Source organism: Balaenoptera ricei, chromosome 4 (assembly GCF_028023285.1).
Source record: "Balaenoptera ricei isolate mBalRic1 chromosome 4, mBalRic1.hap2, whole genome shotgun sequence".
Taxonomy (NCBI): domain Eukaryota; kingdom Metazoa; phylum Chordata; class Mammalia; order Artiodactyla; family Balaenopteridae; genus Balaenoptera; species Balaenoptera ricei.
Genome location: NC_082642.1, coordinates 153,004,869 through 153,028,831, shown reverse-complemented (window position 1 = coordinate 153,028,831; position 23,963 = coordinate 153,004,869). Strand labels below are relative to the sequence as shown.

Below are 23,963 nucleotides of genomic sequence, written 5' to 3'. Positions count from 1 at the left end.
AAAAAAAAAAAAAAAATTATGGTTGTTGCTATAAAACTCCCCAGCTCTCATACAACAACCTTATTAAAACAGACCTTCAATGTGATATTTTAGTATTTGTAAAACCCAGCTAACTACAAAATGAATTGCTTTCCTACTAAGAGCTTTTTTATGTTTTGCTGAATAGCTTTTCTTCCTGCCAAGAAAACTACATATGATAAATACAGCACTAAATGGATATATTCTGGGTCAGAAGGGGAAACTCACCCAGTACTCTGGAAACACACATTGCTCTACTTTGGGTGTTTTGCTGACTATGGTAAATTAAGCATTTAAAGAAAAGATGGTTTGGGTTTCAGGGTTCAAGTTATGTCAACAAACATTAAACGCTGTTCTTTCTCTTTATTTCAAAAGTGAAAGGATTAGGTCTTATGGCCCCAAACACCACCATGGTTATTTTTACAGTTGTGCTTCCGGCCACACTCTCAAATATTACATTTTCCTTTATGTATCTCGTGAACAGCTACTTCATACATATCTATATTATGTGAGAATGTATACTAGTTACCTAGATGTTATATACCATATGCAACTTCAGTAAGGACATTTGAACCACAAGGATAGTTTAAAATGTTTGAAGAAATACATAGCAGGTATGCAGGGCTTTTTTCCTTCTTCAAATATAAGTTAATTACATTAACCAAAAAACCATGAAACTAAATCATTTAATAAACTTGGTGGATAAAAAGTGCTTCCCCAACTCTACGTCTTCCAAGTAGATGTGTGTCTATATGGATTATTTTGTATTATGAATGTGTGCATACACCAAATAGAATTTTCTAGCAGAAGGCTGACTCTTTTCCCAACTTGCACTATGGGCTGAGGAGACAATTAGCATTTTGTGGTTCTCCCTGTCATGTTTTGGTACCAAAGTCTGACAGCCAGGATTGCTGCATTTACTAATTTAAAGGCAAAAATAAATTAATAAACTCTGCCATATGAAGTAGACTTCTTATTCCAATACATGCTTTTAAAAAAGTTCAATAAAAGGCTCTGAATTGGGATGGGCTTATAACACATAAAGAATCATTTTTATATTCTCAAATAGTTCAGAAAGTTATTTAGATAGTGCAGATTAAAAAAAAAAACACCAGTTTGCTATGAATTATCACACAATTATGGCAAACCTAGGAGCTTATGCTCCCTAGGAGCTGCTAACATAGAGTTTAACCCCGAATTAATATGAAAGATGTCATTACTTAGAGATATTGTTATAGAGAATAATTGAAAGTTCTTGGAACACAGAAGGGCATTACGTAAATATAAGCTATTACTGCCCTTATTCATCAGAAAACCTGTTTAAAAGGTTACTCTGACTAGTGGGTAAAATTTTATTAACACTGTTATCCCTGGTGATTAAAAAAAATCTTGAAGCCTATTTTAATTAAAGTTTTCATGTTTGATGTGTTTGTCTGACTTATACTACTACTAGTAAAAATAATCTACAAGGTGCAAAAAAATTTTTTAAACATAAGTTGGGTATTTGACATTCTTTTCAATACCTTATTTTACTATTTAAGAAGACAGAAAAAAATACACATTGTGATTCTGCCTAGATTTCCTTCTGCAGAGTTAATTGGGAATAGGAGGCAGATTTGAGGGAAAAGTTTGTTGTTGCTTATTTAAACAGTTCACCATGAAACACTCCCCAGACATCAGCGTGAAAGTGTTTTTGTAGCTGGAGACTGATACTGAGATAGTCTCGCCAGGAGATCAGAAAAAAATTAGTCGTCCTACACGGACAGTCAGTTTGACTTATTTTAAATTGACTCTTCTGGCAACATACAGACAAAAGGCATCTTCACAATTTTTGGGGAAAATTCAAAATTATGATATACAAAGTTTTATGTCTGCATTAGCACCAAAAGGAAATATAATTTAAATTCCAATTCTGCTTAAATTTCCTTTCTTGGTCATTTGTAGAGACGTGGATGGATCTAGAGACTGTCACACAGAGTGAAGTAAGTCAGAAAGAGAAAAACAAATATCGTATATTAACGCATATATGTGGAACCTAGAAAAATGGTACAGATGAACTGGTTTGCAGGGCAGAAAGTGAGACACAGATGCAGAGAACAAACCTATGGACACCGAGGGGGGAAAGCGGCAGGGGGATGGGGGTGGTGGTGGGATGAATTGGGAGATTGGCATTGACATGTATACACTAATATGTATAAAATAGGTAACTAATAAGAACCTGCTGTATAAAAAAATTAATTAAATAAAATTCAAAAATTCAAAGAAAAAAAATTTCCTTTCGTGGCGTTTATCATGAACAGGAGGTATATTTGTTACCTATCCAATGTTTTGGTCATTCTTAATTACTGTGTTCAAAAACAATCATTTTTATTTCCCACGTGAAAAGAGAAAAATGACAGAGAGCGAAAGAGAGATGTAGAATGCCAGACTGAGCAGCCTGACAGAATGAACTGGAAGGTCCTGGTATGTGCACAGTGCCTTATGATGTGCCAGAACATTCCCCATGACTAATTATCCCTAATATGTTCCCACCAAAGGATGCTATCTGAAGCAACTTTCGTGCTATTTGAAGTACAGTTCTAATGAAACTTATAATGCCTGGCTTTTGTGTAGCTCCCTATAGTTTATAAATCACATGGGCCCTTGGTATGTTTCTCACCATGATCCTGAAAGAGTGGTAGAGCGGGCATTATTTTCTTATTTAAGTTATGGTTCAGAGAGGTCAATTGCCTGCCCTTATCAGACAATGAAAACCATACAACTAAATACATTTCCCTTTTTGCTTTGACTGCTAGGGAGCTCAGATCTAAATTTGATATTCAGTAAAGGTGACTCTATCGATTTTAAAGTATGTTGGACCAGTCATTTTTAAAGTATGTGAAATGTTTTGTCTTGTTTGTGACATTATTATAAGACTTATCAAAGGTTTTATAAGTTACAATTTTAAAAGTTAAGGAATCTGATCAAGGGCACTCAGCCACAGATCAAGTCAGGAGTAGAAACCAGGCTGGGTCTAACTAAAGGGCCTTAAATAATTCTAAATATTCAGAGAATAATGAGGTGGAAATTCAGAGAATAATAACTTTGGAAAATATAAAAAGAGAAAATTTCATATTTCCAATAGTATTTCCCATTCTACAAGTACACTAATCCCATGAGTCACATAGGTGAAAGAGACAAGCTTTAATAAATCTCATCTGGGAGACCTGGTATCATAAAAGAAGAGAAGAGGAAGAGAACAGAAAACGCCAAACAATTTTAATATGGGATTCGCTTTAGAAGACTTTTCAGAAGAAAACACACAGGCGCAGAAACCCACTTGGACATGGATAAGGATATACATCCATTGGAAAAGAAGGTTGTAAACAAATGGAAAGTTTAAAAAACATCTTGGCAGAAAAAGAAGAGGAATACACCAGATGCAGGTTTCCAAACTGGTAATTTTGTTTTTCAATGAGAAAGCCCAAGCCACTTTAATTGGCATGTTTTATTTTGGCTTAACTACAGGAGGAGGCTGGTGCAGTACAGATTATTCATGTGCCTCCTGGGAGCCCATTTCCTGGATCTAATTAATTCTAGTGTGTCTTCAGTTGTAATGAAAAAAAGCACTCTGATAATTCACAATGTAAAGAAACATTTAGCCCCTATATGTATAAAACAATGTGACTCTTAGAATCATGATCCATGCTTGTTAAATCAGAAATGTGAATGGCAACAATCAGTAGACTCTCCCACCATCCAGACTGGCCACAGCCCAGACAAGCAGCCAAATCCTCTACCAAACCCTTGGCTTCACGGGATAGAGAAAACAGTGCACCTCTCTCCTCTAGGGAATGAACCCCTTTTTAGAAGACAGTTCCAGAAAAATCGGTAATATTTAAATGTTCTAAAGAAACCAGGACCTTGCTGTGCAAAACAGTAGTAAACTGAGTTTTATGAGTTTCTATCACAAGCATATAAAATGCTTTACTGAAATGACCACTGAACTGGAAAAACTCAGGAAAAATTACCCTGAATTCCATGTGAACACTCATAAATCTACCCCCCCTTTTCTCTCTCCCCAAAGCACATTCTGCATAAAATCCATGTTCTACATCAGCTTGCCTCTCTTTCATAGCAACTCACAATACCACGTGCAGACCATCAAGCGTGGACTGAAAAATCTCCCTTTGTGAAGCTCTTGTTAGCGGCAGAGAACTTTACTGTATAAGCAGAGTCCAGGCTATTGGACAAGGCTGACTGTTGCAAAGACATTATGAGGCATTAGCCCCAAAGGAAAAAGAAAGTAGAAAAGTGAAACATAACACGGAGAAGAAAAGCCCCGCGGGCCGGCCGAAAAAGACGATTTTGTAATTTTGGATTACGTTCAGGCACGAAAGTAGACACTAGAACAGACTCATTTTCAAGTTGGGTAAGGCTGTCAAGATCCGCCAACGCTTAACTTATTATCTTGGTTGTACATAAAATTAGACAATACCCACCTGGGACAAGCCTAAATGTACAGAAGCTGTTTCCGAAATATACATGATTTTGCCGTCAGATGCTACCACAAAAACAAATCCATCCAAAGTCTGTAAAATAAAAAGCATCAGGGTAAGAGATAATAGACATTAGAGTTAAATCTGATCATTGTAATGGCACTGGGATGGAGAAATGTATAAAGTATTATAACAACGTATATTGTTAAATGCAGAAACGGCGCCCCGGGGCCATGAGAAGGACTATAGGTTTAGTTCCCCAGCCAGGCTCTCAAATGCTTTTAAAGGACTTTAAAAACAGTCTTACATCTACATCACAAAAATCATGCAAAACATTTGAGAATTCCTATCATGCTCAGTTTAAACGTAGTAGCTTTATTGTTGGGGTTATTTTAGCACTTAGCACAAATCCGGAGTTCTATGGTACTTAGAGGAAAAGCTACCACTGTATAGACCATTTCATGTCATAATTGGCAGCCGTTTATACCACTAGAACATATGCTTTATTTGCCACAATTTTCTAGTTATCCCTAAGTACCATTTGAATAATAAATTCCGAACACTACCACTCCCCAGAAAATAAAATACCTGGTTATTTTTAACAGACTATGTCTACAAAATTAATTATTTAGAATCTTCAAGAGATCAGACAACCTTTGCAAAATTCAAGGAGAAAAAGTATCAATTTCTGAAAAATTAAAGCTACCTAAATGATATTCTGATTTTGCCTAACTTGGCTAGCCCTCAAAAAAATAAAGTAAAATTATAAGAGGTAGTTAAGTCAAATAAAGGGTAATGATTATATTTATGCGTGGCAAGGATAAAAAGACTAAATTATTTTTGAAAAAGGAAACTGCATTTTATTTACTCATTCATATTTTAGATCCAGAACCAAAGAAAAGCAATAAAGTTGGTGAAAGGCCCATACAACCCACAACATTGTCCCCATAAAAAATATTCCAAATTAATTTCTGGCCACAAATTCTATTTTTACAGCATGTAATTGAAACCAGATTACCTTTGGTTTTTCTAAATCCGCCCCCTCTTTGGAGGGGGGCCTAAAAAGAATGTAGAAGTGAAACCTGAAAGATATCCTTACATTCTGCTGTCTCAAATACAGTTTTGCTGCAAAAACTTCTTTGCCAACTAAACTATCATTAGCTTTCCCTGTGCTGAGGTTGAAATCAACGTCTTGATTATAAGCCCGACTTTCATGTTTCTAACTCAGCTACAAAATATTTCCCCAACTAAACTCCTTTTCAAAGATATAAACTATTCAGCAATTTCTGAAGTTATCCACGTTTTGGCACATTTTGCATTCTTGCTTAACTCCAAAATCATTAAAGAGATACATTTAATGAAATAGTATCGGACAGCCAGCCATATGAGTAAAAGAGAAAAAGTTATCAAAATTAAATTCTGAAAGTTGCCGGCGGTAGCTTAAAAAATAATACTTTTAATGGAAAATGTTGGTTATGCCTTCATAGCTGCAAACGACCTAATGCGCTTGCAAGTATATTAACTGCAAAGCTGCCCATCCACAGACACACTCCGGAATTAAATAAATGTACAGTGGAGAAACTTGGGGGCGTTGACTTTGCCGCCAGGTTTTCACTGGAGCTCCCTGGCACTTAGTTGTCTCTGATATTAGTGTCACTTATAATATGTAGGAGCACCAAACACTTAAAATACCACGCACGGAGCTGGACCCGAGCTTGCGGGCAGAGCGCAGGGCGCGCGGGAAGGGCTCCAAGAGTACCATTTCCCGGCCGGCTCCCACACCACTAGCTTTATGTTGTAAAAGCCTCGGGTTTCAAATACATCCCGGGATCTTCTCTTCCCCAGCGCATGCATTTAAAAAAATAAATCACACTAGGGCATTTGGGGCAAAAGAGTTTTGAAAAGATCTGCTTTTTCGAAGCGCGGAGCCGACTCGCTGACCCAAGACACAGAGTTCCGTAGCCAACTTTTTTTTTTCCCCCTTATAAAGAAAACACAAAATAGAAGGAGGAAATGCAAAATAGCTCTCGGTAGGCACTTTTCGGTGGCAGAGACAAATGACGGGAGGGGGAATGAATCGGGTCGTTGATGAGGCTCTGTAAAGGGCATTTGAAAGATTCCGAGACACGAGGCGTTTCTGTGCCCACCTAGCGCCAGCCGCGGACTTGGAAGTGGCCGGTCGTGCGCACGGTTACCCCACCCGAGCCCCAGACACCGCGAAGGAAATCCGAGGTCAGGGGCGGTTTAGTAACCGCGGACTGAATGGCTCCGGGCTGGGGCGCTAAGCGGCTGACACAAACCAAGCAAGGACTTCCTCCGTGAGCCAGGTGACCCCGGAGGTCGCACCATGTCGTGAGCTGGGCCACTTGAGTTGAACAAGGCTCCACCACTTGCTGTGGAACCTCAGGCATGTTGCTTAACCTTTCTGTGCCTCAACTTCTTGCTCTGAAAAAATGCAGTTAAAAATAGAACACACTCTAGGTGGCTGGTGAAGAGAGATGATATAGTAAGATTTAGAACAGCTTCTGGCCGGTAGCAAACTCTCAGTAAATGTGAACTGCTAATACTCAATTATTGATGCTGTCTCTCCTCTATTGCAACCTCTCCAGACACACACAATCGTCAGACGCTTTAGGCTGCCTCCCTCTGACTCAGAGCAGCCAGATCACTCCTTCTTTGGCTCCGGCGCCTGGCACAGCGTCTGACGCAGAGCAAGAGCTCCATAAAAGTTTGCCGAAGGAAGTAAGGTTGGAGAGGGCTTAACCACACCCAGGGGCGCCCTTCGGCCTAGGTCTCGTGGGCTAGAGAGTCCTGGGGCTGGGGCGGGGGAGAGGGTGCCAGGTGTGGGGTTGATGGGGGGCTGGCCTGAGGCTGCCCGGGTTGAGCGGGATCCACACGCAGTCCCGGCCCTCCGAGGGGAGTTGGGGAGAATTGGCCCGAAGTCCGATCGCTGCCTCGGGAGACCTCTGCAGCCTGGGGGCGGCCTGCGGATCCGCCCGGGGCTCCTTGAGGAGGGACCCCTGGAGACTGGGGCGGTGGGGTCGGAAGGGAGCCCCTACCCCGGCGCGGGCCAGGGCCGTCGGTGGCGGCGGCGCTTTTCACCCCGCGGCGGCCCTACTACCTGCAGCAGGTGCGATCCCAGCTCCTTGGCGACGCTGTCCAGGGGCCCCGCGCGGCTCGGCTGTCCCCACGCTTCTCCTAAACCTGGACGGGGAATAAAGCAAACCGGTAAACAGCAGCGCCCAGCTAGAGGCCTCAGCACCCGGCGCCCCGCCGGCCGTCGCCCCTTTGCCTTCGATTAGAAAGGAAAAGGCCAGAGGAGAAATTCCCACCGAGGCCTTGGGTCCAAGCCGGCCAGGCCCACAGCTCCCTTGGGTCGCCCGCGTGCTCACGGCTCTGAAATTGCCGTTTTATTTGAAATGCCACAAAGTAATCTAATCTGCTTTGAAATCGGCCATCCTCGTAGCCAAACGGGGATATCGATTTGACCAGTAAATATTCCCCCAAGGGTCCTTCCTCTCTCCCTTCCCTGCGCCGCCGGCAGCCACGCACTTTCCCAAAGACAGAGAGGCCCGAACGTAAAGCCCTCGCTGTCCTGGAGGCAGCTTTTCCGGCATTAAAACAACAAAACAAACAAACCAAAAAAACCAAAACTTTTTCAACCCCCTGTAATCTCTCCCCTCCCCCGCCCCAGACTCTCCAGCCCTCACTGGGGCCCCAGGAGCGCCCACCCTCTTCCAATCCAAGAGCTACAGCCTGGGAAGGGGTTACCTGGGGGCTTCCAGAAGGCGAACTCCTAAGTCGCCGGCGGCGGGCGGGGTACGGGTCGAAGGCGGGGAGAGCCATGTGTATACTAGACGGTAACTGGGAGGTGTTTGTTGGCACATAATTGGGGTCTCGCAGCCCCTCCGCTTCTTAACTGTCCTTCCAAGGCCTCCGTTGCTCCCCACCACCTCCCCGAAGGCCACCAGTGTTGCAGAAGGCGCACCAGGGCCAAGGCAGCCCAGCTCGAGAGAACATCTCTCTCCTGCGCCCTCGGCTCAGCTGCCGTGACCCCGGAGATCCCAGGCTTTGCCTGCACGCCCGGGAGGAAGCAGGAAAGCCGGGTGAGATTGCGGCGCTAAGCGCCAGCTGGGGGAACCCCAGCCGCTCCCTGGAGTCCTGCTGGCGGCCTGGCCCGAAACCCTCCAGCGGGCGCCGCGGGCCGGGCGCGAGGCCGCAAAGACCGAGGACCACAGTCCTAGCAACGCCCCCCCCCCCCCAGCCCCGCGAAGAACGCCCCCCAGGCTCTAGGCCCCTCGCGCGCCTCCCACCAGGGCTGCGACCCTGCGGGTGAGCTGTGGGTGGCGCGGGCGCGTCCGTCTCCCCTCCCGCCAGAATTGCGGGTCTGACCGGTCCCCTGCGCGCTGCTCCCGGAAGTGTGCGACCAGGGGCCGGAGCGAATCCGAGGCCCATTCCCGAGACCGAAAAGCCCCTCCAAGCAGGCGGCGGCGAGTGGGTTTCCGGAGAGCGTCGCGCAGGCACCCTGGGTCCCCCCACTGTCCCTGGGGCGCCCGGGGCACCGCGGCTTCTGGAACCCTTGATCCTAGCGGGCGGAAAACGCACCCCGAGGGCCTGGGTGCCGCCCAGTCCAGAGCACCTCCAGGCCCAGGGCCCCCGCAGAGACTTTGGAGACCCTTCTTTCGGCAACTTCTATTACGCAACTAAGGGATGGCCTTTAATTCTCCTCCTGGGCTCTGGAATTAGGGGTTTATCCTGGTCTCCCCATAAGGAAGTGGCTAATTTCCACATATTCCGATCTCCCAAATATGATCGCAGCCCCGCACCCCCCAGACTCCAGCACGTGAACGGAGGTGTCTCTTTAACCCCAGGAAATCACTGCCCACCCCACTCTCACTCCCAAGGATGACCACAGTGACCATATTATAGGGCCATTGGCTCTCACGGTAGGTCCTTCCTCCCCAGCACCCAAGAGGCCGGCCTACTGGTGGTGGCGTTGACTCCATTTAACCAGAAATGGAAAGAACCAAAATTTTAAAGCCTCCGGGGCCTGAATGAAGAAAAAACATAATAAGGGCCCAGGAATTCTGATGTCCGAAAATGGACAAAGGTGCCTCTGTAACTGTCCTTTACCCTGCTCCTGGGCCCGTCCCCTGGTTTGGGCCAAGCCACCTTTGCCCGGCTCTCTGTGGCCACCACCTCCAGCCTTGGCTCCTGACAGGGCCTGGGGCTCAGTGACCTGGGGAAATCTGCACCTTCTTCGGGAATGACCCCCCAAACCAAACTCCCCTGCCTGGGTCTCCCAAAAGCCTTGTCAAAAGCTCTGGCCTCACATGCAAACATTGGCTGCACAGGACAATTTTTCCGTATAATTCAAAGCCTGTTCTCTTATATCATTATAATTTTTCGTATTATTTCTTGATGCCTCCGCTTTGCCAGCGGAGATTTGGACCTGGCGCGAGGGGGGGGCGGATGGTGGGGAGGCTCTCCTTAAGCATCCCTACCCCCATGCCACCTCACAGGGTGATAGTGCTGCCAGCTCTTCCATCAGAAACCTCTATGGGCGAGACTTTTTCCCTGGGCCCATAAAAATCTATTTTGGGCTGAATGCAGAGACTAAATAAGGTAAGGTTTGTAACAAAAAAAATCATCTTGTTACTATAAAGCCATACATACTCCTGAAAAAGTGAGGCACTAGGCCTGTGGCCCTTATCTAGACCTAACAAAGGGCTTTATTTGTTAGAAAAATGAGGGAAGGAGTGTAAGGAAAGACTGCGCTAAGCTCCTCCAAGGTTATCAGCCATTGGTGGTCTGTCTTGCCTGATTCTGGGAAGTCCCCAGCCCACCCCATCCCAATGACTGCAGGGGAGCAAGGCGGGGGAGGTTCCCAACCTGGCCTGTGGTTTCCGGCCAGGGTTTGGGGTCCTGCTTGCCCTACGTGTGTCAATAGGGGAATCAGATGGGCACTCCCTGCTACTGGGAATCCAGATGGCCAGGTCACTGGGGAGGGGGGTCAGCCACTAGGTCACAGGGAAAGGGAGCCAAGTGTCCCCTTTTCCCCTCTGCCTCCAAGGGTTTGTGGGTGCTTGCACTTGTACCCACACTCAGCGAGCGGACTGTTTGGTTTAAACCCCGTCAGGCCCTGCCCACCACAGAAGCTATCTAAATATGGTCCCTCCTCTCTGGGTGCTCAGTCAGTCAGTCAACAAACAGCTCTTGGGTGCCTGCTGTACCAGGTCCTCAGCCAGGTGCAGGTCACAGACCATAAACATCAAATCACATAAACGATCTGATTTCCCAGTAAAGGGGACACTGTGCAGGGGTTCCCTCACTGTGAGATAGGGTCACCCTCTCAGATGAGGGGGACACACGAGTTGAGACCTGAAGGAGGCAGTGAGGTTCGCTCCTTCCTCTGGACCCGGGAGCAGGACTCACTGTGGCCAGTGACCAATGGGTCCTGCCCCAGAGAAGGGTCTAGACTTGGATAAGAACTTCCAGGATGGACAGCGGTTCTCACACTTCCCCGAGGGCAACCTTGGGTATCTAAAATGGTGGCAATTCAGTCCTCTTCCGGCCTTGGAATGGTTCGCGGTCACTGGGTCCCTGAAAAGCCCGGCCTTTGCACCCTTTTAGAAACCCACAGCTGCACAGCGGCCCAGAGGGGGTGTGAAGGGGGTGGTAGGTGGAGACACCCCGACAGGGTTTGGTCTGGGTGGGGGAAGGGAGAGGATTCCAGCCCGGCCTGCCTGGCCACGGGCCAGTGTTGTACATGCACAGACCACAGACAACGGAAGCGCCCCGAGACCCGGTCGCCTGACGCTTAGACCTTGCAGGATGGGAGGGTGCCTCGGCCGAGCCCGCGCTCAGGAGCGCACGTGGCCAGCGCCGCGGCGGCCAGGCTTCCAGTCCGCGCCCTGGAGCGCCCCGAGCCGGTCTTGGGCGCTGGCCTCCGGGTGCTGAATCTGCGGTGCCCGCGCTCCACATCCTCGCTCCCAACCTCCAGAGCCCCCGCAACTCTGCGGTTCCCATCACCACTGCCAAGCTTCCCGCTCCGCCTCTGTGAACTTTCCCTCCCGGACCCGGCGCACAGCCTGGCGGGCTTCCAAGTAGAGACGGGGAGAGGGTTGTAAAAACCCACTTTATTCTAAAAAATAAGTCTACTTAAAAAAAAACAACTACATTATTTCGGGCTGCGATAGGGAAAGGCCTCGGATCTGTGACTCCATGTCGGGTTAGGGCTAGTTTCTCCTCACCAAACCCTCTAAATCAAAGCGTTTCCATTCCCAACAACAATTTCTAGGACCGCCCCAACCCCCGCCCCCGCACCTCCCCTTGGCACTCAGGGGTGTGTGTGTGTGTGTGTGTGTGTGTGTGCGCGCGCGCACGCATCGAGTGGGAAGGACTCTGCCTGAATCTAAACCCAGACAAATCCATCCACTGGAATAATTCAGGCCTCCAACCCCATTTACTGTGCGTGTGACATGTTCACTTCTTTGGAGTAAAAGGCTGTGATGAGTGGTGCAGGCCCTGCCTCTCTCTGGCCCACACCTGTCTGGGATCTTGGTGGGGAGCGGGAGGAGGCGCTCTGTTCTCTTCCCACCATCAGCCCCAGCTTCCAGCTCCACTCCTGAGCTGGGACCTGCAGCCAGTCCCTCCTCGAGCCCTTTCTGTACAAGTGCCCAGGGGCGAGGCCACCCTCTGCCCCACAGCTGAGCACGGGAACCCCAGCTCCTAGGAAGAGGCCTAACCCTGGTGATTGGCCGGGGGAGCTCCCGCAGCTCTGACTCGTACCTCCTGAGGCCCAGCGTGGGTCACCAGATGGCGGAACTTGCCCCGCGTGCTGCCCAGCGTGGTCACCATGCAGCTACGGCCGGAGAGCAGCAGACTTCTCCCACCCCGCGTGCTTCTGTGTTTCCAAAGTGCCCCCTCTCCAGAAGTGAGGGCCACCATGCAAAGAGGGCAGGGAGACCCCGGGCCCCAGCGTTTCCCTGAGCCCTGTGAGTAGCAGGCCTTCCCAACCACGTTAACTCTCTAAGCTTTCAATTCCGAATCCACTGCCACAGCCAGCCTTGCTCTCCTGCCCTCTTCCCTGCCCTTCTTCCTTCCACTTCTCAGTTCGCAGTTAAAGGGGAGAAAACGGTGGAAACCCAGAAAACCGCTCATCTTCCAACTCCAGGCAGTGAGTCCCGGAGGTCCACCGAGTGGGGCGCGCCACCGTTAAGGTCGCATCTGGCCCAAGGAAGGCAGTGAGCTCACAGGAAGGACTGACTGGAGTAAGAACACGGTAGATTGCCACCTGCGCCCGCCTGCTTCCTCATACCCGATCCCGGGAACCCTGCTCAGCGATGGAGGTGCTAATGGGCCCATTTTACAGACAAGGAGACAGAGGCCCAGCGGGGCAGCTTGACAGAGCCGAGCCTTGAACCGGCTGTCTGGCTTGACAGCACCCCCAAGCTTGCGGACTGGCCTCCCCGCGGAGTGTCCGCCTGGCTCCAGTCGCCTCTCTGCCCCTGCCCTGGGGCTTCTCCGAGCTCCTCTTTCTCTCCTCCTGCCTGGGGGGTCTCGGGAAGAAAGGAGCCGAGGCCAGCGGCCTCTCCTGCGCACAGAAGCACAGGGGACACAGCGGCCTTCCCGCCTGCCCTGCCCTCGCGGGGGACCTTGGGAAAGGCCCGCCCCTCTCAGGCCTCAATTTCCTCAAATACTGAGGGTTAGCCTGGCGATTCCTGTGGTTCCTTCGGACTGTGCTCTTCACTTTCTAACTCCCAAAGTCCTAACTTGGCTTCTAGATTCTTCTTCACCCAGGGATCCGGCTTGGCTATCAAACAGCGAGGCCACGCTGCCCCACATTGGGTCTGCTCGGTATCTTTCCGTTCGCTGCCGAAAGCCGGAGCAGGTCCGGGAGTTCCCGCCGCGGCACAGGACCGGGTTGGCCGCTGAAACCTCCCCGACGCCCGCGTCCGGACCCTCGCAGCTCCGCCAGGCCCCGTCCGCCTCCCGCACCGCCTCCCTGGCGCAGTGTCCCGAGAACAGGTTAAATCAGTTTCGGATGCTGCTTCCGCGCTCCCACCCTTCGTCCTTCAGAGCCACGGGAGGGGCGAACGAGTCATTTTGCGTAATTGGGGTCTTTCTAAACTCTTCTTTTTCTCTGCCCCAGGCACCCAGCTCCTCTACTCTCCAGTCGCAGACTGACTTGAGGGGGAAAGTCTGCAGGCCCCAGGCCTCCGGACGCGCAGGGAGGCGTCCGGAGGCTGCTGGCCCACCGTGCCGGCGAGCGCCCCTGCTCGCTGCTTCAACGCTGCAGGAGCCGCTGCGGTCTACATCACCGCCTGCTACCCATTTTGGATGAATCGGGACCCCTTAGGTTCAGGACTATTTCCAAAACTCTAGGGCCACATAGTTCTCCCCGACCCCTCCTGGAGTTCCAATCTCAATGGTCACCCCCCGGAGACGCCCAGGCCGCCCCTCAACTAGACCACTAGGAACAAAGCACAGGGGCCTGGTGCTCAGGGGCCAGACCACAGCCAGCCCATCCCGGCAACCTGCTCAGGGCCAAGCAATTCTGGGTCCCAAGGCCTGCAGCCTCGCTTCGCAGCGCTGGAACCTACAGACCCAGTTTAATATTTGCAGGAGCATATACACACCACTTCCCAATTTTTAGTCGCTTTCCTGGAAATCCCCCAACAACAAGTGGCTAGCAATTAGCCCCTTTCTCCAGGCCTCAATTTCTGGCTTACTTGAAATCATTTATTCTTCTGGTCATTTCTTTGCAATTTGTATTTCCAGTGGGGTGGGAGGGGGACAGGAGAGAAAGCTTATGTCCTGTCTGGGCTCCACACCTGCTTTGCAGCATGTGGATTAAGAAACGGTTCACCCGAGCAAACCAGTTACCATCCCTCCTCCCAGGGTTGGAAGGAGACTCGGCTCTTATAAAACCCAATTCTCCTTTAATTTTCACTGAAAACTTCAGCAGGGGAGGAATCATCTCTACTTCGGTGGAGGGCCCACAAATAGCGTCCACTGGGCCGCAGCTCCCAGCGGAACAGGCAGGAGTGGGAGGGGGGCACCTCGGTTGATCGGGGTTGGAAAGGAAAAGAACTTTCCCTTCTAAGAGCTCTGGGCTGTGGCAGTCAGGTCACAGGCTCCTGCTCCAGGGAGGAAAGTGCCCGCCTGACCGCACAGCCCAGCTGGAAGGCTCCGGTGAGGACAGGCCACCGCTTCTGGCCCCCTCGGCTCCCTGTCCCGTGGCGCTCGGCTCCCCAGCCAGCACACTGCAGAGCTGGAGGTCACGCTGGGGGACAGGCCCTAGGATCTCCACCTGGGAGGTGGTGTAAAGGGCAGTTTATGACCCAGAGACGATTACAAATAACAGACTTAGGGGCGCCCACCGTAAAGAGGCCGAGTTTACTGACTTTAGGTCGATTGCCTGGCCTGGAACTGCCTTAATGGAGGCGCCCTGCGCTGGAGAGACACCTGTCGCGGCTCTGCAGCGACCCTCCCCGTGCCCTGTGGCTAAAGTTGTCTCCCTAGTCGTGCACTGGCTTCTGATGCTCCAGAGGCTGCCACAGCTCTAGTGGCTCCTCGGCCTTCAGGTTGGGGGCTGCCCATCGGGTGCTGGAGCAGAGCGTCTCAGACAAGCGTCCTAATCCCTTCCGCCAGGCCGCAGCCAACATGGCTGGGGACAGAGACATTGGAAGGTGGTCGGTTCAGAACCACCGGGACACCAAAAGGGATGCCGTGGTGATCAGGCCTCCTCCAGCCCTGCTGCTCAGAGGTGCCCGCCTGGCAGCTACTGTCACCCACAGGCCGTGTGCTGGCAGGGAATGCCCACCCAGTGTGCCACCACTTCTGACCACTGAGAGCCTGCTGGGCCCATGGGTCCTGGCGATCCTTGCCCACCACGGCACCTGCCCCTCCGGGCTTATAATCCAATCTAGAAAACAAGACTATGCTCAGGCCCGCCTGCCATTTCCGAATTAACCGCCTCCCTTTCTCCCCTGCCCCATCTCGGCTCACCTGTTTGAGCAGTCTCTCCCACCCTGACCTCCAGAGCCCCAGCCCCAAGAACGGCGAGCGAAGAAGAGACCACCTGAGAGGCCCGAGTCTGAGGCCCAAGTCCCTGCAAGTGCTCTGCTGGGAGCTGGGGCCTGCAGGGCCTGGGTCTCCCGGTGTACTCCACTCTCTCCCAGGGACCAGCAAGACGCTTCACTTCCGGCCCCGGGGGGCACTGTGCTTCCCCTCCACGGAAAGAAAGTAAGAAGGAAAAAATAAAAAGGGGGAGTTAAAGAAATGAAGAAAGTAAGGAAGAAAAGAAGAAAGACCAGATTGGACTAGTACGCTCATGGAACGATCCCTGGTTCGCCCCCCCTACCCCCCAGCCCTGGGCCAGAAGATGGCCTGGTCTCTCACCAGGGCCCTGGCCCCTCTCTCCAGGAGGACCCGAAGTTCCCGGAGCGACCTCCCCAAGATGTTTTGGCACCGGCCGGAAGGCTCAGGCAGCCCCTCCGGGCCAGCTCTGGCTCCCCGCTTGGGTCCCCTAGCGCTCCCGGCCGCCCACCTGCGGCCTCACCTTCGGGAAAGACAGCGCGCATCTTCAGGTAGCTCGTGGTGAGTCGGATGATGGACGCCTTGTCCAGCTGCGAGGTGATGGCCGATGGCAGCGGGAGCAGCTTGGCCAGCTCATAAAACTCGCCATTTTCCTTCTCCCTCCTGGTCTTGGCCGCATTCTTGGACTTCTCCTTCATCGCGCCTCGGCTCCGGGCATATTAGACCCGGCCGTGCTCCAGGCCCGCGGAGCTCCGCTCTGGCTGCAGCGGCGGCGATGGGGAAGGGGGCCCTGCAGACCAGGTGAACGTGGGGCGCCGGCCGCGGGCAGGTGCGTGGGGCCGACCAGGGGCACCAAGACGCCTCTCTGCAGCCGTGGGCCGGGAGCTCGGCGCAACCCGGGGGCGCCGCCCCGCGCTCCTCCCGCCACCGCCCCGGGCGCAGCCTCCTCCGGGCCGGACTGTTCCGCGGCGACCAGAGCCCTGGCTTCCCGCTCGCTTCGGCTCGCTCTTCCTTTCTCCCTCTTGTCTCCCCTGCCTCGGCTTTCCTTAGGGGTGGAGAGCGGCCGGCGAGGAGGCGGCGGGTGCGGTTTAGTCCTTGACCGGGTGTTCGTATCCGCTGCCGCGAGGCCCCTCCGGGCTGGAGGACCGCACGGGCGGCTGCGGCTGCGGAGCCATGGAGCGGGAGGGGAGCGGACGCGGCTGGGGCCCGGCCCGGGTGCGCTCTCCTGCCCTCCCTGGCGGTTCCCTGTGCCTGGAGATGCGGCGCCCGGAGCCTGCGATCTGTCGCGAGGCGCAGAAGCTCAGCGGTCCACGTGCAACCGAGCCGCGTTTGTTTATGGCGGACCCGCCTTCGGGCGGAGCACTCGGCCGCCGCGGCTCGGGGGGGAGGGGGGGCAGGAAAGGGGGGAGGGACCGCGGCGGGGGCGGGGGCGGCCAATCTCGCCTACCGACCCCACCGCGGCCCCGGAGTCACAGGCGCGCCTCCACGTCGCTGCCTCCAGGGACTCTCCCAGGAGAGACCCGCGCGCTCCCGGCCTCGAGGAAATCGCGGTGAGTGCACAGGGCGCGCGGCGGGGACCGGCTCTGGCGAGCGGGTCGCGGGACCTGGGCGCTAGGAGGAGCGGCGGGGAGGGGCGGAGGAGGAAGGGAGGGAGGAAGCGGTGCGGAGACCTCCTCTGTGGCTCCCGCGCAGGTACTGGGTGGGCGCTGCCTGAGTGCCCTGCGGAGGAGGACTGAGTCCTCCGAGCCCGCGCGGGCCCCGAGCCCTCGCTCTCCCCAGTTTGCAGGTCCGAGAGCCGAAAGTGGTGGTGGGGGGGGAGGCCGGAGGGGAAGGACCACCCCCCTCCCCGGGAAGCGGCGCGAGTAGGGCTCGGAAGTGACCCTTATGCCCTTTCTCTCCTGTAAACGGTAGAGCGAAAAGGAGATCGGCGCCTTCCCTGGAGGGGTTGGAGGCCGCGGGGACGCGCGGATCGGACGGAGAGAGGGGCGGGGGAGCCGAACCTACCGGTGAGGCCTTGCCCAGGGCAGCGGCGGGAACAGGGCCCAACAGTACCCGTCCCTGAAGCCCGGTCCAGTGCGGCAGGAATTTCAGGGAAGCCGGCTGAGGCGGGTGCTTCAGGGCGAGGAGCACCGAGCGAGGGTCATCGGACAAGCGTTCGTGGTGGCCAGGGTGATGCGGGCAGGAGGCAGTTGGCGTAGGGAGGCGCAGTCGGAGACGCGGCCGGCCGTAGGGCGTCCCGGCGCTTTCCCTCAGGGCCACACGGGACCTCGAGTATACCCCACCCCACCCCGACCCTGTGCCTGCAACCCCGGAGGATCCTCCTATCTACCCCGGCCACGAGGTAGCCCCCCATCCCTTCCCTTCTAGAAGCCCGAGCCCTCCGGACGCGGTGTGGACGCATGCTCTGGGAGGACTCCAGCTTCCTGGCGCGCGGGGTCAGAGGGCAGCCGCAGTGGACGCAGGGCGCGGGGTCCTGGGGTCCCTCGGACGCGTGCCGAGGCTGTAGGCTGTGGGGGCCTGATCTGGAGGTCAGCTCGGGAGGGGAGACGCCGGAGCCTTGGGGCCCAGCGCTAGGATCTCCGTCGAGGTGCCTTCTCTCGCCCCCGGCCCGGGAGGAGCCTGCGGCTCCGCGCGCTCACTGCCATTACAATGACTTGGTACTCGCCTCCCTCCCCCGCGTCTCGAGGGCAGGGCCTGCGGCGACCTTGTCGGCAGCAGGCGCTCGTGATCCTTTCCAGGGACCCCTTTGAAGGTCAGAAGTTCGATGGCGTTGGAGGCGTCGTAGTTCCCTCGGTGGGCAGGACAGCGTGCGCAGACCCCGGCTCGGCCTCACCTGCCCCGGCGCCCTGCGGAACCCACAGCCGTGGCCTTGCTCGAAACCCCCGAGCCGCGCGAGCTTAGGAGTTGGTGCCTCCCCACCAAATGCCGGGCGCACGTAGGAACCAGCACTTTTCCTTGGGGTTTCGGATCCAGGAGCGCTTTCCTTTTTCCAGCCGTGCTCGCAGAGGGTCGGGGATGGGGCGCGCGAGCGGCTCGGGTACGCAGTGGCCAAACGCAAGGCTCCCGGCCCGCTTCCCCGCCCGGAGTCCAGCACCCCGCTGCGGGGACAGCTGTGGTCTCCCGGCTTCCGGGAGAAGGAGCTCCAGCGGGGAAGGGATTGCCGGCTGGGCCCCGCCGCCGCTTGCTCAGGCCGCCCCCGTGTGCGCTCCGGCACCTTCCTGTCTTCGGGAGGATTTAAGGCTTCCCTCACACCCACGATTTCCGATCCTCAATTATGGACCCGGGAGAATTCCTCCTGGGCTTGAAAGGGATTACCCAGATCGCAGAAACATGGTTAAGTGGAAGTGGGAGAAACTCGACAAGTAACAGGAACAGAAACGTTCCTTAAACCAAAGTTCCCGGATTTCACGGGAAATTGTACTTGAGATCTCGATACCCGGTCTTCAGCAGTGGCAGCCGCTGTTGCATCTGCGAGACAGGTTCGAATCGCGTGGTGTGAGACGTAGCATAACGGAGCGTTTGAAGATTCGCAGATGTTTGGCTGTGGGGCACTTTAGGGCCCACAGTGTGCCCCAGCAAACGCCCAAGTGGGCCTTTTATCACCCTCCCCCCAACACATTCATTCAACACACACACACAGCGCGCGGAGATGGGCCTGGGCTCCCACACAGCACCACCGAAAAAACGCAAAGTACTTCGGCGCGAACTTCGAGGCTTCCCCAGATGGGAAGAATAGTCATGTCTGCGTGGAATGGCGAAGGAAGAACCCCTGAGCTTGGATGGGGTCGTCCCAGGGCTCTCCCTGCCGAAGGGAAAGCCTGAGGCCCTTAGGACACCCACAGGATAGAAGCTCTGTGTAAATTGGAAAAAGCACTAAACGCGTGCTAATTGGAGTGATGAGAAGCCGGCCGGTGGCCGCCGGTTGGGACACCTACTGCGTATTCCTTGCTCCAGGGCTCCTGGTGCAGGTAGTACCTCCTAGTCTATACTTTGAGTCGAAAGTCGAGCGCGTCGCGTAGAGCACGGAGACAGGCCCGCAGGGGAGAAGCATAGGGCAACGAAAGACCCCTCAGTCCCGGGCATCACTCAGAAACGGCGGTTCTCCTACTGGCCCAGAAGGAGTTGGCAGAATCTAGAATGACGAGAGGCTGGGGGCAGGAAGAGGGCAGGTGGAAAGAGGGGTCGGACACCTTGAGTCCAATAAGCTTTTGCCGTGCTTGCGGGACGCCACCAGCCCCAGTCTGTCCTGCTTCCAGCGCCTAGGCGCACCCCGAGGCGCACGAGCACGCCTCCGCATACCCCCCACCTCTTAGAAATTTTCCATTAGGAAACTGATCTGGAAGAAATTGAGGCCCTAAGAGGAAAGGGGCGGGGCCCGGCCGCCTCACATCTGCTTGGATTTTCCGCTTCAGATGCTCCGCAACTGTTTTTCCCCGGGGCCGCACCCGGCGCCTACCTGAGGCCCATCCTCCGCGGAAACCGACTTTCGCGTGAGATCAAGGGGAAAACGCGCAGATGTTCCACTAGGGATGGGCTGCTGCGGTGGCAGAAAGGGATCAGAGACTTTGTCCCTAAGGAGGTGGGGAGGGGAGGACTTCTCCCAGGCCTAGCACTAGATTTGGGGGAAGGGGTTGGAACCTCTGAAGTGGTGTTTAAGGAGAACTTCAACCGCCCAAACAAGCCGAGACAGCAGAAAACCCAGGACTATGGAGATGTGAACCTATTCGACTTATAAACTCTTGTCTGCACAGGCAATTAGCATGATGTGGTTACTTCAGAAAATTCCGCTTGGGTTCAGCATCACAAATATGAGTATTTCAAGGCTGGGAGGCGCGTTTGGTCTAAGCTATCTGAAAAGGTACTTCGATTTTTCACTCCTTTCCTTGTGTAAGAAAAGGAAACTTTTCTGCGGTCATCAACTTTTTCTGCGGTCATTGCTACTCCCAGAAAGGCTCGGACAACAATTACAATATTACTACCCATTGAGTAAAAGTAATTACAGATATCCAGAGCAATTTCGTAATGATTCGTTCCCTGAGAGGTCGAGACAGTAACTCGCTCTGCTCACACATTCCTAAGTAGTAGAGGGAGAGTTTATTTCTTTTTGTTTTGTTTTGCTTTTAATAAGTTATTTCACTGGAAGTTACCCCTTAGGAGAAAGTGTTTGCTTTTAGGTTGGTCGGCTTCTCTCTGATTATTTGATTACGTCACAGTAACTAGGGCAGATCCGCCCTCCTGCACAGGGTCCTGGGGTCCCTTGGTGCTTGTGTGTTCGGTCCTCGGCAGGGTGCCCCAAGTGGCTCTGCGGGGGGTGGGGGTGGGACAGGGAGGGGAGGGAAAGAGGCACCACCCAGTGGGGGATTATTCCCACCTCCCAGTCGCGTATCTCAGCCTGCTCGAGGCAGACTCTGCTCCCTGGGATTCCGAAAAGAGCGCAGTCCTTCTCGGACTTGGTTGTCCCGGACGACTTCGGGTTCTGGGATTGCGGGCTTGAGGGGGCCCTCTGGGGCAGTGCCTCCTATCCGAGGAACAGAATAGCTACTGCCTACTTCTCTCCCTCACTCAAGGCGTTGCATTTAGGCATCAAAATCAGTGTCACTGGTAATTAATTGTAGTGATTAGCACAGTCCCCAGCGAGGGCCACGGGGAGCCATGGAAGCCGCGCCAGGTTTGGGGAAACGGCCACACGTTTCTTCTAATTTTACCTGGGGGGCGGGGGTGGTGGTGGTGAGAGGGCAGCCCTTTCCTCTGCACTCCTTCGCTGTCTCCCAGACCCATTCCCGCTTTCTCCCCCGTCTCTGAGAAGGTGCCCGGGACTTTGGCACCCCTCCCCGTGCACACACATCCAGCGTCCTCCGGAGAGAGCGAGGATTCTGCAGCGCCCGGCGCCCAGGAGCGGCGCTCAGGGACCGGCCAGGGATCCGGGCCGAAGGAGAGGGGAGCCGAGTGTCCTGCGCCGACCTCCTGCGACCCTTCTACGACCCGGCGGCACGAAGCCCCCGCAGCCCGCTCCCAGAGTGCTCTCGCTCCGGCTTAACAGAAACGTCGCCTCAAAATCCTGGTTCGGGAAGAGGCAGCCCATCCGCTCCCCGGCAAAACCTCGCTTTTCGCCTCCCGCGAGCCCGCGATCGTGCCTGGAAACCCTTGAGCTGGAGGAGTCTTTGCAGTCTGGTGTGCGCTGAAATTCCTCAGTGGTTATATCAATGACATGCCGCCTTGAAATCCGAAAACCAATGAGTTCATTAACGACGGCGCTGAAACCGCCTTTCAAAAACATCAACCAAAACTTTTCCTTAAAAAAAAAAAAATCTACCCACCAGAGACACATATTTCTGCACATCAAAGAAAGCACAAACATGATAGGCTTAATTTTCTTTTCCTAGCAGGTAATAATAGTAACAGCCAACCCTTAATGTAAGGCTGACTATAATATAGGGCTATTACAATACTTTAAAGACACAAACTCGTTTTATTTAATTAATATAATTATTAATATAATGTTCGCAAAGCAAAGCGAACACTGAGGGAAACCTCCCTAATCTGAACAAATCTGTAGGAAGAGGTACGCTAATTCATTCGCGGTTTAGTAGCGAAAGTTACAGAAAGGCCAGCGGGCAGGGGGGCCGGCTGGATCGGCTCCCTCCAGCCTGGCCTGAGCGCGCGCAGCCGTCCCAACCCGGGGCGTGGGCATCTTCCTGCTTCGCGCAGATTTTTATTTTTTTCTTTAGTTTTAAGGGCTGGCATGGAAGGCGGGTTTCCTGAGAGGTGTGTATCCGGGAACACACTCTTCCATCCGTGGAGGAGAAGGAGGAGACGCCCACAGCAGAGGGCCGTCCCGCGTCAGAGGTTTTGGGCGCGCCAAAGCCAGACTTCAGAGCGGCGGGGGGCCACGCCGGTAGGGGGACCGCACCCCATCCGGCATGGTACGCAGGCGGTGGCGGGGCCCCCTCGCCGGCTCTCCCTGTCCTGGGACGAAATCCGGCTTTGGAACCTGCGGGTCCCACTCGGGGACACGGGCCGAGCTTCAGGCTTCCCCGTCGCCAGAGGTCTTCTCAATTCCGCAGAAGAGACTCGGAACTCCTACTCCCCGCGCTGGGTGAGGGCCCAGAAGGAGATTGTCTCGGACAGACTTTGCGGTGTGGTTCCCGCCTTTTGCGCTCTCGGAGTCTCGGGATCGCCCGCGTGGTTAGAAACGCGGCCTGGGCAGGTTGGCGGAAGGGGGCGCAATGCGCACGGCCACTGGAGAGGCTCAGTACACACGGAGGGGTCAGGGGCCTCGGTGCGCACGGAGCGGGCGCAGTGCACGAGGGAGTGGGGAGCTCGAGAGCACGCGTGCGCGCAGCGTTCACGGCTGGGGCGCAGTGTACACTGGGGAGGGCCTCGGTCCGCACGTAGCCAAGCGGGCGGGGAGCTGGAGCGGACGCGGCTGTGCGCGCTGGGAGGTGTGCGGCACGCTCACTTGCGTGAGTGGGGCCGTGCGGACCTCGTCTGGCGCTAGCCCGTCTCCCGTGCCCCCTGTACTCGCTCGGCCTCGGCTCCGCTCCGCCCCCCGGATTCTTTCCACGTGGGAAGTAGGGACCAGAGCGACCCGGGGCCCGCGTGAGGTCTGGGGAGTGGGTGAGAGCCGGTGTATGTGGATGAAGGGAAGTCTGGTGGAAATTAAGGTGCCCGTACTTTCATCTTGGCTTCGCCAAAGATCCCCGAGCCGTCCCCAGCTCGCGCGCTCTTAAGACCGGATCTGGAGTCGAGTTCTCACGCTGGCGGCTCAGCCTTCTTGGAGGGAGATCCGGCGTGGTTCCCAGACTGAGGAAGAAGGTCCAGCTCCCCTCCGCCGTTCTTCTCCCCCTCTTAACTGCCCCAAGACAGAATTCCTTTTAGGTGCCAGAGCAAATACCCTGGAGGAGGAGGCACGGGGTAGAGCACGTTTTCGTATAAAAGCAGAATTTTAAATTTAACACTTTCCCTCAATTCAGGAATATTTTCCCTGGCAAAAGTATCGGTTAGCTGATAAACTACAGGGTGGATCCAAACTGTGTGGCTTATGAATATTTTTGGCCCCGACTCCAGCACCGTCTTCATTTTTTAGAGAGCGGAAACAAAATCATCTTGGTTATAGCACCAACGTTCTTTTCGCCCAGCGGGTGTAGACAAAGACATTATTTAATCTGAGTACGGAATTTTCTCTGTACTTCTCTCCCAGAAGCTTTTGAACCAGGCGGGGTGAGCCTTCGGGCGCCGAGCAGATTTTCACGTTCAGGGGCACTTTGTCTTCGCTTTCCCTTTTACGGGAGGGGTGGTCAGGGTGTGAGTGTGCGCGTGGCTTCATGGAGTTGTGCAAATGCTACGCCGTTCCCAAGATCGAAGCTCATTAAACCGCTTTATTATGGTGGTGTGAGACCTAGTTTCAATCTCGCATTTCATTTT

The 23,963-nt window shown here is 53.8% G+C and overlaps 1 protein-coding gene across 2 annotated transcripts in view; it reads right to left on the bottom strand.

Annotated features, from left to right (window-relative positions):
* Nucleotides 1-19,784, bottom strand: part of SIM2 (SIM bHLH transcription factor 2) — a 49,347-nt gene extending 29,563 nt beyond the window's left edge. Inside the window, exons 1-3 of one of the 2 annotated variants that reach the window (XM_059921514.1) lie at nucleotides 19,475-19,784; nucleotides 7,618-7,700; nucleotides 4,500-4,589 (exon numbers count right to left, since the gene is read on the bottom strand). In XM_059921514.1, coding sequence (XP_059777497.1) covers nucleotides 4,500-4,544 — 45 coding nt within the window. In that variant the 5' untranslated portion in view covers nucleotides 4,545-4,589; nucleotides 7,618-7,700; nucleotides 19,475-19,784. Of the gene's footprint in view, nucleotides 1-4,499; nucleotides 4,590-7,617; nucleotides 7,701-16,062; nucleotides 17,837-19,474 lie in introns of those variants that run through there. The other variant, XM_059921513.1, reaches the window with a different exon arrangement.
* Between the last annotated feature and the right edge of the window lie 4,179 nt (nucleotides 19,785-23,963).